The following is a 14738-nucleotide window of genomic DNA, read 5'->3' on the forward strand; positions in this document are numbered from 1 at the left end:
ATTCTCAATGGGGCTGGAAGGAAAAATTTCACCTCCCTTCCTCCTGGGGGCAGGCATCTTTAGTTGTCATAATTTGGGAAGGTGATGCTACTGGCATCCAGTGAGCAGAGGCTAGGGATACCACTGATCCCTGTGATGCACAAGGGAGCCCACACAACGAATGTCGCTAGTGCTGAAGTGAGTAACCCTGTGCCTAGCCTCACTGAGGTAGTTAGGAAAACACTGAGTTCAACATGGAGCTCTGCTGTTCCTGAAACAAGGTCAAAGCAAACTACAATTACAGGGAACATTCTGTTCAGACTCCTCCACAGACCCTGTCAGAGGAAAGTACAACTCATGCCGAAGGAACCTAGGAGAAAAAGTGACAGGGCTCAAAGGGAGAATAAACTCTCTGTGGAAATCCTCGGTGTGTGTGGAGGAGGGGGAAGAAAAAAGGAAGAATATGGAATGTTCCCACCAAATGTGAAATAGGCCCAGTCAATGCATTTATTATACAGGTTGAACAGCCTCTGAGACCCAAAGGCTCCCACATGAGGGTTTTTTTCTTTTTTCTTTTTTGCATCAAACAGGTTCTTCCAAGAGCCTGCTTATAAGGAAGACAAAAACAGAGTAATCCTCAATAAAATAAAACTAACAGAAAAAGCTGAACAGTCTACATATGAAAAACAAAGGTTAAAAGACTTACCAGATAAAAACCACACCAAACACTCATCCCATTTAATTTCCTGTGACATGCACTGAGGAAACCAAGAATGTCAGGACCCACGGCAGCAATGCTCTGAGGTTCTAGTTCAGGCTCCCTCTAGGTGACAGATTCATGCACACACATCCGCGCATACCACTGACCCAGGCAGAACACGTGCATGCGCAGGTGGCTAGGGAATCACAGTGGGGGATGAGGGAAGTGGGGGTGGGGTGGCTGGTCAAGGATATGGTTTCAACTGGAAACTGGGGACCCAGAGAACCTTTCTGCTTCAGGCTAAGCAAGAGTTAAAATTAAAACAAAGGCAGAACACAGGATAAATGTAGGATGCTCAGAGAAGATTGGCTAGGTGAAGAGGGAAGATGCAGGGGAAGTTCTGGGAAAGCAGCCTCAAAGGAGGAGGTTTTTCTTTATTGGGAACTCAGATGGGCAGCGGTCCTGTGACTCGTGATACACTGAGGCTGAAGAAACACATCACAGCATTACCTCAGCCTCCTGCGCTCTCTCTCAAGGTAGAGGGAAACGACAAACACCCAGCCACTAGCCCTCCCCACTGCCACTCTTAAGCACTTTCCCAAGTAACTCCCCCCAAATTACACCCCCCACAAAGTTAAGCCCAACGAAGGGCCAAGCTTAGAAAGCCTCAGTAACTCTTCTTGGTGGAACCAAAGCCAGAGAAGCCCATCACAGCTGCCATCTCATCATCCTCCTCAAATGTCAAGTCCTCCTCAGCCCTCCTTTTCTTCTCCTTCTGTTTCTCTTTCTTGTAGGCTTTGGCCTTTTCCTCCTAGGGGGGAAATCACTCAGAATCAGTTCAGACTTCTCAGCCAAACATTGCTGAAAGAACAGATGAGCTTCAAGATTCCTTTCTATTTTTAGGAGAAAATAGTTAAAGACAAGTAACATTTCTAAAGCAGAGGAAAAGTCACAGTAAAAAGTATAAGGTTTAAGAAGAAGTTTTAGGCTGTGGAGAGCACTTCTCAAGCCTACGTTCCAGTTCCTTTGTAGTTCTTGAACATGGTAACGGGAGCAAAACCATACAGTAGCAACCGCCATGCTGGGGAATGCAGTACATGCCAGGAACTAATTGAAGTGCTCTAAGTATACTATATACTAAGATCTCCGATATGAGGACACTGAGGCACAGTTTATATAACTTGCCCAAGAGTCACAGCCTGTAAGTGGAGGACACAGAATTCTGATCCAGCAAGCCTAGTTCCATGAGCCTCCTGGAGACCAGGAATATTTACTTAATCCCGCCTGTAGTAAAAACATATGGCCTAGCCCTAGCCAGTTAGACTCTTCCAGATACACCAAGGTTGGGGGTTCCCTCTCCATTCAGGGCACATACAGGAAGCAACCAATGAATGCATGAATGAGTGGAACACCGACAGATCGAAGTGTTCCTCTTTCTCCCTCCCTCCCTCCCACCACTCCTCTCTCTCATCAAAAGTAAATACATTAAAAAAAAAAAAGAAAGTATGGCCCAGAGAACCCAGGAACAAAACACAGATTTAGAGCCATTTCCTTCAGCTCCTGAGAGTCCCAAACAAGGGCAATAAATGTTTCCTCTAATATACAAAAATTGGGAAGACCAGACTATCCTCTGGAGGTGGCCTTATCTTCTACTATCCAGGCGCATCCTCAGTGGAATGAGAAAAATCAGCCTCCCCATGACTCATAACACAAAATTCCAAGCTGGGGGAGGGAGGAGGGCAGGATGGCAGAGCCTTACTTCTTCTCTGAGCTCCTTCATCCTTTCCTCAAAATCATAATCCTTCTGCTTCTCTTCCATCTTCTTCTTATTGACTTCAAAACGTTTCTTCACCTGATCCAAAGTGGAACGTTCCACCCGCATTGACATGCCCAGGTTTCGCTGATCTGGGTGGGGTCAACAATGGGGAAGGTAAGGTCATTACAATAGCCTCAGCCCCTCAAAAGTCTTTTCCTGACTATTTTTCTGAGAAGTTTCTTAAGAGTTTATTGGAGCCAAACTGATGACATATGCCAGGGAGCAAAATCTCAACTGCTCCTTGCTGACATTTTTTAAAAAACATCTCATAAAACACAGAGTAAAAATAATTAGAGCTAATAAAAAACTCCCTTGGCTTTACTTGTTCCCAGAGGCAGCAGCCACAATTAACAGGATGCAGATGGCTCTAAGCGTCCCTTACTGAGCAGACGCATGTCAGCGGAGACAGCTTAGCCCAGAAGACCATGGTTTGGGCTTGTTGAGAGGCTAGGACAGTGTCTCACTGCGTGGCCTCCAGAAACATTAGATAAAGAAGTAAAGGATGGCCTGCATTGAGGCAACTGGAGAATTCCCCAGGCATTAAAGATAGGGCTTAACAGAAACCACCTTTCCCCCCACCCTCCACTCTAAAGCCTGACCCCAGCAACAGTCACTAACTCCCAGCCTTACGTTTCTTTCCATTAATGTGATCCAGGAAGTTGATGGAGTCCTTCACAACACAGTCACAGACATTGCAGTAATATCTAGCAAACACAAAGAAATGGCACTTGAGTCAAATCTGGCTGTGCCCTGGCTGGGTAGCTCAGTTGGTTAGAGTGTTGTCCTGATACACCAAGGACAACAAGGACAACAAGGTTGTGGGTTCAATCCCTGGTCAGGGCACATACAAGAAGCAACAGATGAGTGCATAAATAAGTGAAATAATAAATTGATGTTCTTCTCTCTTCCCCTCTAAAATCAATAAATACAAATTTTTTAAAAATCTGGTTATAAGGACTGTACTGTTTTCAACCAAGAAACTTCTATTTTTAGGTAAAAAGTCTTTTTAGAAGGATGCACTTCTCATTTCCACCTGAGCTTTGGCTCTTGGAAAATCATGGTAACTACCCCCAAGATGGCCCCACAATGATCCCCACCCTCCTAAAATTTCTACCCTGGGTAGTCCCCTCCCAATTCATACCACAGCTAGGCTGTGTGACTAACAGAGTATGTCAAAAGCAATGCTATGTCACACCCAAGAGTAGGTTATTTTAAAAACATGGCTTCTTAGTCTGTCCATGTGGATCGCTTGCTTTGATGTGAGAAGAACGATGAAGAGGCCCACAGAACAAAGAACGAGGCTGCCAAACCACAGCCATGTGACAAAGGGTGGAAGCAGATCCTCCAGCTCCACTTATACCTCAGACAAACACAAACCCAGCAGACACCTTGACTATACCTTTCTGCGAGATCCGGAGCCAGAACCAACCAGGTGAGGCTTTCCAAGATTTATTACTCACAGAAACTGTGAGCTATTTGTTGTTTTATGCAGCTAAACTTTGGGTTAATCTGTTGATTAACATAGCAACAGTTTACTAATATAGAGAGGAATGGCAACAGTGGATTTACTAAGCAGCTCAGCAAAATGTCACTCTGCTATCTGTGTTGCCCTCCTGCTGGAAAATCTAACTCAACAAAACAATGGGCAAAAGAGTTCTTATAGAACTCCTCTTTCTATAAGCTACAGTCTCGGTCTAGGAAGAAAGTGCACAACCAGGTAATCCACAACAACTACCGCCTTTACAGCTGGCCTGGAACCTTTACTGGCTTGGTTCGTCATTAATAGCTCCTAGGCTCTATTCTAAGTCCACCCAATTTCTTCTCCAGAAATTTCCACAGTAGTCCTCTCCTTCTGACAAGAGAACAAATTGTCCCTTTTCAAGTAGTAAGAAGTAGTTACAGTACTAATATGAAGAAGCCTAAAAAGTTACCCCTCCTAAAGATGTAATGTTAATCTGAGCTTTGTGAGACAAAAGAAAAAAAAAAGATAAATCTAAAAATGGGATTACAAGCAACAAGGCTGTTATCCTGGGACTGGGAACCCTTCTCAACACTTCCTAAAATCAACATAATTTATTAGACCTACTCCTGGCTACAGTGAAAGATGAAAAGCCACTCACCCTCCCATCTCAGATTGTGGGGTGGTCTTGGTAATGACAATGGTCTTCCCAAGCTTCGATTCCAGGTCCACCTTGTAGTCCCTATGTCGGAGAAGCTCCCGCTTGACTGGCTGCACTGGTTTTCCTGAAATACAATGGGGAAAGAAGTTCCTTCAATATTGCATTTCCTTAACTGGAAAGAAAAAGAAATGAATGAAACCAAAATTCAGAGGTTTACTCTCATTTTTTTTTTTTTGAAACCTGAAGCAACAGGTACTTCTAGGAAGAGACAGGGAGAGTGAACAGGAAAAATGACAGGGAGAGTGAACAGGAAAAATGGTAAGCAATCCTTAAAGCACTACAGTTTTTCTCCACTTTAAGACCAACAAGTCTAAAAGCAATGTTTTTTATTCATTGATTAACTGAATTGAAGGAAGATGTTTTCACAAAAAGCAACATTTTAAAAACTATTTTATTTATTTATTTTTAGAGAGAGGGGAAGGAAAGGAGAAAGAGTGGGAGAGAAACATCAATGTGTGGTTGCCTCTCATGTGTCCCCTACTGGGGACCTGGCCTGTAACCCAGGCATGTGCCCTGACTGGGAATCAAACAAGTGACCCTTTGCTTCACAGGTCCGTGCTCAATCCACTGAGCTACATCAGCCAGGGCTAAAAAGCAACCTTTCAAAAGAAGAGCAAGGACACTCAATAATGTTTTCAGAAACCCCAAACATAACACACAATGGAATCTAAGAGCTGGGGAAATTTTTAAACAGGGGACCAACATTTAGGAATTACCTGTTATGTGCCAATTACTATTATTATATAAGTTATATAAAAACAAAACAAGTACCCTGGCTAATGTGACTCAGTGGATTGAGCCTGTGAACCACAGGGTTGCTGGTTGGATTCTCAGTCAGGGCACATGCCGGGGTTGCAGGCCAGGTCTCCAGTAGGGTATGCAGGATTGGCAACTACACGCTGATGTTTCTCTCCCCCCTCTCTCTCCCTTCCCCTCTAAAAATAAATAAATAAATAATTTAAAAGAACGAAACAAATTAGTGTATTTGAGGTGATGTGAAAGTGGAAGAATGTACAAGTTTGAAAACATGAAAAAATCAAGTATTTTTCTACAGTGCAATCTCTAAGAAAAGGTGCACCAACTCCCTGACACTGTTTAATGCACAGAGAACTGCACTACAAAGCACTAGCAGAAATAATCACACTTCCCCCAGCCTGTACCCTTGCTCTTCTCAGACTATAGAAAAGATTTTGATTAGGCCAGAAATGTTCTTCTCTCTCTTACGTAATTTCAATAGAAAGGGGGAGGTCTTCAATAACAGTAATGCACAAAGAGCAAAATCTTTCGATATCACCCTGGCTGGTGTGGCCCAGTGGATTGAGTGCAGGCCTGTGAACCAGGGGTTCACCAGTTCAGTTCCCGGTCAGTGTATATGCCTAGGTTGCAGGCCAGCTCGCCAGTACCAGGAGCTCGAGAAGCAACCACACTTGTTGTTTCTCTCCCTCTCTTTCTTCTTCTCTTCCCCTCTGTCTAAAGATGAATAAGTAAAATCTTTTTAAAAATCTTTTGATATGTCACCACTAAAGTACCAATTCTCTTCAACAAAGTCCTAAAATGAGCCAAGCAAAGGGAGAGCAAGGAAGCACTGGACAACAGAACTGGAAAGCACCTCAAAGTCACTTCGGTTCACCTCTTCGCCCTCATTTTATACATTAAAAAAACAAACAAAAAAACCCGAGGACTAGGAAGGCTGCGCTCTGCCAGATGGTAGGACAGTGCATTTCGATTCCCCACCGGCTCTCCAGCCACTGCATCGCCTCTACGATACCCTTGGCCTCTGAGGGAGCAGGCACCCACCATCCTTCTTTTCTCTCTCCTCCGTGAGCCTCTTCTCAGCGAGCTTTTCATATTCATCTTTGTCCCACTTTCGGCGAAAGTCCAAGTTTTTTGTCTGTGGAGATAAAAAGCCCGCAGGATTCGTCGCTAATCGTGTCCGACCCCTAGAGAAACCAAGTCATCGCCGGCAAGGCGGCCCCGGGACCTGTCTGCAGAGAAGCCTCTCCGGGCCGCACCGGGAGGCTGAAGTAGCTAGCCTCAGGACCCCAACCGAGAGACCTCCGATTCCACTGACCCTGCGCCAGGGCGTTACAGAGGAGTTCTTGAACCCCGGCCACAGAGTCGCAAAAAGGTGTCAAGAAGTCTATCTGGTGCAGGACATTCCGCGCTGAGAAACTACCCCTTAACCTCCACCCGCCTCAATCCTCCTACTTTACACAACACCTACCCCACTGCCCGACGCCATCTTCACCGCCAAGTGAATGGGAAGCCGGAAAATGCCGTAAAAAGCGACCTTAAGCCGTAAAGCAAGCTTATCCTCCAATGAGCTTAGAGTCTCGCGTTCTAAAGGAGCTAGAGACAGGAGGGCTTTTAAAACGGACTTGTCGGCCCCGCCTCGGCTCCCAGATAATGGCGCATGCGCAGGGTTACTATGAAGCAACACGGAAGTAAGGGCTGTGGCAAAGGTGGTTTTTTTTTCCCACCCCCTGGCCTTCAAAACAGCCATCGAAGTGCTGTTCAACTCATCTATATTACAAACGAGGAAACTGAGGATCAGTGACCTTCGGTCTATTTAACTTTGCGTACATTGCCAAGAGTTCTAAACCTTCTTTAAGGCTGAAGCGCTGTTATTAAGGCCTTCAGATGCCCCATTTACCAGAATGCACTAAAGATATGACCCCCTCCCCGCCCACACGGAAGTGTTCAGAAAGGCTGCAAGCCTGCCCAACGCACACGTGGAGCTGCTTTTTGCACTTTTGTCTCATCTTCAAGCAATGCTATCACCCAATGGTTAACTCATTTTTCCCTCAACTGAGGATTCTAGTCAATCTATAGGGCAAAATTTATTTACATGATTGGACTTGGGTAGGCCACTTATCAGCAACACTCTAGGCCGGAAGAACTCTGGCAGATGGCTCACTGTACGTTGATTTAGTGACATGAGTGCATCTTCAAGTTGGGGGAGCAGGGTAGAACTGAGGCTGATGTCTTCATTGCACAGGGAGAGAATCACCCCAGGGAGGTTACTCCTTGATCAAGATTGGGAATCTCCAGTGTACACTCAAGCACTTTGTACGGCTTATGCAAACCAATTCCTTGAAAACAAACTACCCAAACTATTACATTAAAAATTTTATTTAATATATTATCCGGCCACTTCAGGAACAGCCACCTCCATGGCAGGACATGACATAGAGCAGTGATTCTGGCACACAAAATGGTCTCCAAAATCTTGAAAGATGAGATCTCCATCTCGTCAGGTCACCCATTAAGTTCAACATTCAAGATGATGAAACAGCCTCACCCTGCTATTGTTAATGACCGGATGGGCTACAGAGCTGCTCCATCAATATAGGCAACGCTATACCCTTGGAATAGCATCTCTGTCCTCCAGATAGCAGGATAACAAAGCAGATAGCAGCCATTACCCTGCCTTTCTGTCTCCCCAAAATGTGGACAGACCAACAGCAAGCTGTCAACAAATTCTCAGAATCTGCTTCAGAAGTCACAGTAGAAAGCCAAGTATCTGACTTCTCATCTCAATGGTTCAGAATCCTCTCAGCCTGAGATGACTTTCCTGGAGCCTTGCTCACAGCAAACACCTTAGCACCTCTTAGCAGCATTCAATGGTAGCAGCATTCAATGGCCTTTGACATCCGCCTCGGCAGTGAGAGCATGTCTCTTTCACATACTAGCCATTTGCGCCCAGGCAGAATAGCTGCTCATAACAGCCCAGGAGTCCTCAGGGCCTTCCACAGTTCTGTACCCAGAACAGATGGTGGAGGCAGAGAGAGGCACTTGTCACCCATCCTGGCCAGCAGTTGTGAAATCCATCAGGAACTCAGTCCTAGAGGAAACATCTTCTACGAGGAGCAGCAGATGGCAATCAGGAAAGGATCAGGACTTGAAGAGCCGCTTCTGAATTTCAGCCACAAGATTTTCCCGTTTAATCGCCACCTGAAACATAAGAGAACTCTCATGTGACAAACTATAGAGGGACACTAGCTCCTCAGCCAGTGCTTTTCCAGATTTACCTTACTCTATATCACTCCCACTACTCATGGAACCAGTAGTAAGTAGTGTGGGCTTTAAGTTTACCTGGAGAATGTATGTCCTCAAGATTAAAGGGATTCAAATGGCTGATCTGTGTCTATTTTGTTAATTAGTCTCCAAATACCAATTGAAATTTCATTTGTCCTTCTGCCTACCCAACCAGTATCATTGGCTACAATGGTTGCCTGGGATGGGTCTTCATTCACCTCTATCACCATTAACCCTGGAGGTATTTCCTCAGCCAGAAACATACTTCTTAAAGAATCTAAAAAAGGGAGCAAGACTTGGTCCCTTCTACTTCTGCCTGTCCCACTCACCTCTTCCCTGCTGGCCACTGAACGGAGTTTGAGGACCCCTTCCTTCAGTTCTTGCTCACCAATAATGACTACCAGTGGAATGCCCGTGTTCTCACAGTAGTGCAGTTGCGTTAGCAGTTTAGGGTTGTTCTTATATAGCAGCTCTGCCTGAAAAGGATGAAGGTAGAGTAGGGGATTTAGAAATGACCACATCACTCCAGCCGGAGGAATGAGCTTTTCCAAAGAAATAAGTAGCCAGCCCTCCTACCCTAAGAAGACACTCTAGGGAAGACTCTAAAGATCTTCAGTTCCACCCCAGGCCTAAAGTAGAAATGGGCCTGGTGCCTGAATTCCACAAATACATAAGTGGTTTGGATATTCACTCTACCATACCTTGATCCCAGCATCCCAAAGCTCGGAAATTAGCTTCAACCGTTCCTGGAGAAAGTTCTTCTGTGGAGTAGCCACAAACACTTGGGTCTCTGTGGTCCGTATCTTCTCACCAAAAGTCTGATAAAAGACCCAGGTAAAATTAAAAAAGAGAGAAGTAAAATAAAAACTTCAAACAACAGGACAAAAAGAATCATCAGAAAAACAGTCCAACTGCACCCCCAGAAACATAAGAGTTCCCAGGCCTCCAGCCCCACACCACCCCCACCAAAGACCTACCTTCATCCTCTGCTCCACAATGGAGAAGATTCGCTCCACCCCAATGCTGAGCCCCACACATGGCACCTTGTGACCCTTGGGGTTAAACATGCCCACTAGCTCATCGTAGCGCCCACCAGCAGCCACACTGCCCACATTCAGGGGCTCTTCCTCGGCCTCGGCTGGGCTCTGTAGCAGCACTGCTTCATAGATGACTCCTGTATAGTAGTCCAGGCCCCGAGCCAGGCTTAGATCAAAGGAGATCTGTGGGAACAAGGCTACACTCAGTACCAGACAAGACTTAGGACCCCGAGAAACCCAGGGATCAGCAGGAGGTCCACACCAACTCGATTTACCTTCTCTGCAATTCCAAATAAAGTCAGATATTCATAGAGTAGCTTCAGGTCCCTCAAACCCTCTAGGGCCTGCTTGCTCTGAGATAGTCCAGGATCCTGGAACATCTGCTCTACCAAGGACAGCCCACCTGGGAAACATGTGAGGAAAAATAAGGTCTGTGCTGTTCATCCAGATGTTTCATCCAAATTTATCCCTAGTATGTTCAAGCTAGTCCTCCTCATTTTCTTAAAACAAAAAAAAAGATGCAGATCTCACATGACCAAACTCTCCTCCTCTGCCTCTACCTTTGCCATCTGGAGATATAACACAGTTACGATAAGTAAAAGGGGAATTAAATTCAGGCAGGCTCTGAAGCTTTGCACATCTACAGAAAGCTGCTGCTTCAGAGGTATTAAGTTGTACACATATCACCCTCATTCTGATTCTATCGTACAGCTTTGAAACTCTGGTTCTTACCATGACACTGGACATAGTCCCCAATTCGATCAGCCACTTCAGGAGCCAGGCCTTTCTGTGCCACCATCTCATGTCTCACCTCCTTCCAAGATATCTGCACAAATACTGAAACATGAGCACAGCGCCACGATCTTCCTTCTCTCGCTGGGAAAGGACATCTCGCTTTCATTCAATATGGATGTCACCCGTAGGTAATGCTAAACTCAGCAAAGTCAGAGGCAACTTGGGAAACCCAGTCACAATCCCTACCACACAGCAAAATTCAGATCTTTCTCCCCACTTTCCTCACTTCCAGCCACATGTCCTTATTTTTCTCTAGGGATACAGATTTGAGGGCAGGGCAGAAACTCTGATAGGGTCTACTGAAGCAGGTCTTCTTTCTTACCTTGTCTAGTTTGTCTATGGAGGAGCAGGTGGTGCGGAACTTGCTTTCAGGAACACCACAGATGGCAAACATCCCATCCAAAATCCGCCGGTCATTGACCTGTAAACTCCATGGAAGTAACCCAAGTGCCTTGTCAATGCCCTTTCTCTCAAAACCTTGATAATCCCTACTCTCCTGAATCATAAAAAAGATAGAAAGGAAATTTCACAGGATGACTATATAGATATATATGAAATGCAACAGCTGTTCTAAGGCCAGTTATATGCCAGGGAACTAATTGAAGTGCTTTAAGTATACTATATACTAAGATCTCCAATATGGGGACACTGAGGCACAGACAGTTTATATAACTTGTCCAAGAGTCACAGCCAGTAAGTGGAGGACATAGAATTCTGATCCAGCAAGCCTAGTTCCATGAGCCTTTTGGGGACTAGGAACATTTAATTAATCCCTCCTGTAGTAAAAAAAGAACAGCCCAACCCCAGCCAGGTAGCTCAGTTGGTTAGAACATCATCCTGATACTCCAAGATTGTGGGTTTGATCTCCATTTTAGGATAGCCTCAGGCCAAATCCACACTTCTCCCCTCTGTCCCCTCCCTGACCTCACCTTAATGAGAAAGTCCCCCAGCTGCAATCCACTTAGGATCTCACACATGATCTTCAGACACTCTGCATCAGGGATCATAGGGTCAAAATGACCAGCAATGTCAAAATCCTACAGCACAGAAAAAGGCAGAAAAAAAATGCTCCACTGAGCAGCTGGGTCCCAGGTTGTAGTTGCCAGAATTATCAAACCATACTGTCCCCAAAAAACAAAACAAAACAAAAAAGCACATGCTGTCTCCTTCAGGTCACTTACACACTGGCAGAACTCCCTGTAGCGGCCTTGGACCACGGTTGGGCTCTCCCGCCGCCATACCTTTCCAACATGGTAGCGCTTCATCTTCTTCAGTTTATTCATGGCCATATAACGGGCAAAAGGGACCTCACATAAACAGGTTAAGGAGAAAGGACACCACACCCAAAGCTTAGGCCCAGTGTAAGGACATTAGGGAAGACTTGGCCTTTATCAATCAAATCTCATCCACTAGGAAGAGAAGAAGCACTTTCTCCGTCTTGTTTCCCACTATCCCAAGGCCTAGCATCACTTGGCATTCAATATACGGGGTGGGCAAAAGTAGGTTTACAGTAGTGAGTACACAGTTTTTTCTTGTATTATTTATTAACTATTGTATTATTTATTTGTATTACAACAGTAAACCTACCCCTGTATATCAAAGAGTGTCAAATGAAAGAGTCCCACCTAAAAAACTACAAGTTTAGTAGAAAGAGAGGGAAGCAGAGATAGAAATGATCCAAGAACTTCAAGCCTAGGCCATTCCCTCCCATTCGGATCAATGCTCAACCATCTCAAAATAGTCAAGCTTCAGAACCTCGATCTGCCTACAACTTCCATATCAATATTTCTTAAAGTGTAGAACAAAGACCACCTGCATCTTAATTACCCTGAACCCCACTCCAGCTACAGGATTAGGAATAACTGGATCTGGAGGCCAGAAATCTGTGTTTCTGCAAGTTTCCCCGAGGGATTCTAATACACATTAAAGTGAAATGCCAGTACTCCAGGCCAAGCTCTGCTGGCAGAATTGCCTTCTGGGAGAAACTCAAAGTAAACCCTGCTGCCAAGAGACCTACAGAGACTCTCATGCCTTTTGTCAGACCAAGCCCTTCCTTTTGAAAAGCAGCAAGACAGCCTCCAGCACTCAGAAGGATACAGTGAGGTCATAGCGCAGGGACAACAGCTCTCCCCCCTGATCTTTCAGATCATAAATGAGCCCAGAGTCCTCCCCATACTTCTCGGTGAGCATGTCCTGCAGGGGTCAGACAGAAAGTGCCACATTTCAAAGGAGGACTCCAGAGCACAGGCTAGAGCCCTTTGGGAAACTGAAGGCGGGCGAAAAAAGGGAGCGCTGGCACTTTTTCTCCACCTACCTTTAGCTCAAATGCTGGAGTATCCAACCCTTTTGCTCCATGACGTTTAAAGCAGCTAACAATTACATCAAGTATCTTCTCCCTCACAACAATCTGCTCGGGACTAAGATCTCTGGTGCCCTAAAACCCAAAAGCAGCCATGGTGAAAACAAAGACAAAAAACAAGTCTATTTAAGACAAAGAGTTAAACTACATCTGGAATCTAAATTGTGGAGTTGAAATCTCTTTGAGTTCAGATAACTTAAAGCACCAGTACCTCAAGAATAGTGATGATTTTTTTTTTCTTTTAGTCTAAACGGATGTTCAAAGGGGTCAGGAAAAGACAAGCAAAACAGAGGGCAGTCCTCCCAGGCACTCTAATGAAACAGGGTGGGGCAAAGCCAATTACCTTGGGGGTCTTGATAACCAAATTTGATTTCTCTTGATGTGGTTTCAGTTGGGATGTCAACACTGCCTCTGCAACCTGGCAGAAGAAATGTCGGATGTGGCCCGGAGCAAAAGGAAGCCTGAATACTATTTATCTATCCCAGGCTCAGCCCCACTCCAAAAACCCATGTTGTATCTGCAATATTATATATGTAATACCATACAAGCTTTGTCTGAAAAAGTTTAAGTACCCGAGAACACTGAAGGCAAAGAACAACCCACTACTACCATCACCAGCCCTCTAAGGGTAGGGATTAGTGTGACCTTTTCCAGGTCTCGGTTCCTATTCAAAGGGTGAAAATAAGAATTTTTAATAAGGTAGCAATGAAAAAATACGAAGACAGAAGAGAGCTAGCCTATGGACACAGAACATGCGTTGGAATTAAAAGGAATGGATTTCCTGATGGAACTAAAAAAACAGACTGATAGGATGCTATGACTGAAAATTAACAACAAAAGATCTGAGCCTTGTTGTTCCTGATAGGATGAAGCACCTACTATAAAGACAATAGGGTCTTTCCTAACATAAAACAGAATCAATGATTCTGTATTACCAGCAGGTTGTATGACTTTCCAGAAATATAGAGGGAGTGGTAGTTCTATACTTTGGTGGCTTCTCTCCTCCAAATGCAGGCAGTTCAAGTCCACAATCCCTTCTCTGCAATTCCAAAATCCAAAAATCTCAGAAAACCGAAAATGGTGTGGGTCTTTTCTTTTTTGAGACTCATCTTGAGATAAATTTGAATATGAACTGTCTACAACTTATGGTTGCTAATCATCTCAGTGGGAATATTCATATGTTTTGCTTAAAAATTTTTGAATGTTTGACCTCAACAGGTTCAAGGGATAGTGGACCTATATTAAAACGCTCCCCTACTACGTATCCACAGGTAAATCACTTGACCTTGCAGTCTGTTTCCTTAACTGTAAATTTGGAAATAATATTCCCAACCTCCCAGGATTGCTATGAGGATTAAATGACCGAGAATCTAAAACGCTTAGCTCCGTACGTGGTGGGCACTCAGTAAAAAACCAATTCTGTTACTACTCGAGTACATGCCGGGAGTTCAGGCTTTCAGATCTGGAGATCCTGCCCTGACAGAAAGGCGCTATCTCAGGCTGGCTCACCTGGCTTTGAGAATGGACCGCCCGAATGCACACAACACGCGGAGACCGGAGAAGCTGGCCAAGCAGCGCAGCCCAGACCCTCCCATGCAGGAGTACGAGCTGGGGCATCGTGCGGCAGGAGCCCGGCTTTCCAGGACAGCAGGCAAAAGACCTAGGAACGAGGCCGGTCGGACCCCAGGAGGGGGCGCACAGTGTTGTAGAGGTAAAGCCCAAACTCCAGGGAAGTAGGTGAAACGATCCCAAATCCCGCAAAGAAGTCCCGTCCTCTAAGGTTCCCTCTTAGCTTAGGCACTTCCGGCAGTAGCAGGAAGTGGTTGTTGTGCAC

General features: G+C 45.1%; 2 protein-coding genes across 2 annotated transcripts; both read right to left on the reverse strand.

Moving 5' to 3' along the window:
- Positions 1-463: 463 nt before the first annotated feature.
- On the reverse strand, positions 464-7002 carry ZMAT2 (zinc finger matrin-type 2). Its single transcript, XM_037147696.2, has 6 exons — positions 6900-7002; positions 6473-6566; positions 4616-4739; positions 3126-3199; positions 2439-2584; positions 464-1490 (listed from the first exon to the last, which is right to left on the reverse strand). The coding sequence occupies exons 1-6, from the start codon at positions 6915-6917 to the stop codon at positions 1347-1349; spliced, it is 600 nt and encodes a 199-aa protein (XP_037003591.1). The 5' UTR covers positions 6918-7002; the 3' UTR covers positions 464-1346.
- Positions 7003-7825: 823 nt separating this feature from the next.
- On the reverse strand, positions 7826-14719 carry HARS2 (histidyl-tRNA synthetase 2, mitochondrial). The gene is made up of 13 exons (XM_037147550.2): positions 14414-14719; positions 13248-13322; positions 12860-12979; positions 12643-12738; positions 11727-11852; positions 11475-11582; positions 10868-10966; positions 10483-10576; positions 10026-10153; positions 9691-9933; positions 9415-9531; positions 9043-9189; positions 7826-8629 (listed from the first exon to the last, which is right to left on the reverse strand). Exons 1-13 carry the CDS (start codon positions 14519-14521, stop codon positions 8570-8572), a joined length of 1521 nt encoding a protein of 506 aa, XP_037003445.2. The 5' UTR covers positions 14522-14719; the 3' UTR covers positions 7826-8569.
- Between the last annotated feature and the right edge of the window lie 19 nt (positions 14720-14738).

Source organism: Artibeus jamaicensis, unplaced genomic scaffold, assembly GCF_021234435.1.
Source record: "Artibeus jamaicensis isolate MK-2021 breed Jamaican fruit bat unplaced genomic scaffold, CSHL_Jam_final contig_456, whole genome shotgun sequence".
Classification (NCBI taxonomy): Eukaryota; Metazoa; Chordata; class Mammalia; order Chiroptera; family Phyllostomidae; genus Artibeus; species Artibeus jamaicensis.

Coding starts and splice junctions, on each gene's coding strand:
- ZMAT2 (XM_037147696.2), bottom strand. Junction 4,740..6,472: donor GGAGAGAGAAAAGAAGGATG/GTGGGTGCCTGC, acceptor ATTGTATTTCAG/GAAAACCAGTGCAGCCAGTC. Junction 3,200..4,615: donor CCACAATCTGAGATGGGAGG/GTGAGTGGCTTT, acceptor TGTGTTTGCTAG/ATATTACTGCAATGTCTGTG.
- HARS2 (XM_037147550.2), bottom strand. CDS start 14,521: ATGCCCCAGCTCGTACTCCTGCATGGGAGGGTCTGGGCTGCGCTGCTT. Junction 13,323..14,413: donor CGGTCCATTCTCAAAGCCAG/GTGAGCCAGCCT, acceptor TTCTTCTGCCAG/GTTGCAGAGGCAGTGTTGAC. Junction 12,739..12,859: donor CTCCAGCATTTGAGCTAAAG/GTAGGTGGAGAA, acceptor TGACCCCTGCAG/GACATGCTCACCGAGAAGTA.